At 43.1% G+C, this 887-nt stretch overlaps 1 protein-coding gene across 1 annotated transcript in view; it reads right to left on the reverse strand.

Moving 5' to 3' along the window:
• The window catches only part of fras1 (Fraser extracellular matrix complex subunit 1), a gene marked incomplete in the record, with an annotated part of 218,544 nt that overhangs the window by 49,153 nt on the left and 168,504 nt on the right, over positions 1 to 887 (reverse strand). Inside the window, 1 exon segment of the mRNA XM_035658439.1 lies at positions 286 to 423. Coding sequence (XP_035514332.1) covers positions 286 to 423 — 138 coding nt within the window.

An 887-nucleotide genomic window follows, 5' to 3' on the forward strand; every position in this document is an offset into this window, starting at 1 on the left:
AGGCATGCCATGTGTGTATAGCAGTTCAGCTCGAGTCTCTTTGAGCCTGAACTACCTTGCAGGCATCGTTCCATTAATGGCCAAGCTGACCAAGTTGTCCTGTCTCCCAAAAGCTACACTATTATACAAAGACAGAGCTGGCAAGTTCTCCTAATTACATTAAATCATAAGAGTGTTATACAGGAGCTGAAAGTTAGTGTGTGTGACTACTTGTACTAATCACGACATCATTGTAATCACAGTTATGTTATGTTAGTACTTGGAGTGTGAGTGTGTGTATCTCACCGATGAAGGAGTACTGGTAGAGCTCCTGCAGGTGTGAAGGGGCCTGTGGCGGTCTGTAGATGATCTTGCCATTATTGACGTCGGCCTGAGTGAAATGTTTCACCGGTGTGTACGGTATGTCCCGATGCTCGATTGCACCTAGGGGAAAACAGCGGGACAAGAAATTCACTTCAAACATTTATCCTACGCTGGAGGATTAGATTCACAATTGTTTCTCAGAGGCAGAGCTATTCGGGGGGTAAAAATAATCTCATCTGGGGACAGAGCCAAGGGACCACACAGTTTTTTATGGATAACACTATACTAAAGGCTGGGGGAAAAGACAGGATGTAAGAGAAGACTAATATTCTAGATTCAAGACTAGCAATCAACATGTGGCACTCATTGGACAAACACAAAAATAAGTGAAGGTACAGCAGTTGGGGTGTGCTCATTTGGGATACAACTGTGTTAATGGGTGTCAACCCAAGATGATTTTTGTCTTGGCACCACTGGTGTGTGGACTTACACAGAAAACAATAGTACGTGGCTGGTGTGTTTCTCCCCTGATAATCATAATCAATATAAACTTGCCACACTAGTCTATCTATCTATCTATCTAT

This window comes from Morone saxatilis, unplaced genomic scaffold (genome assembly GCF_004916995.1).
Source record: "Morone saxatilis isolate NCDOM2014 unplaced genomic scaffold, NCSU_SB_2.0 Contig16, whole genome shotgun sequence".
NCBI lineage: Eukaryota > Metazoa > Chordata > Actinopteri > Moronidae > Morone > Morone saxatilis.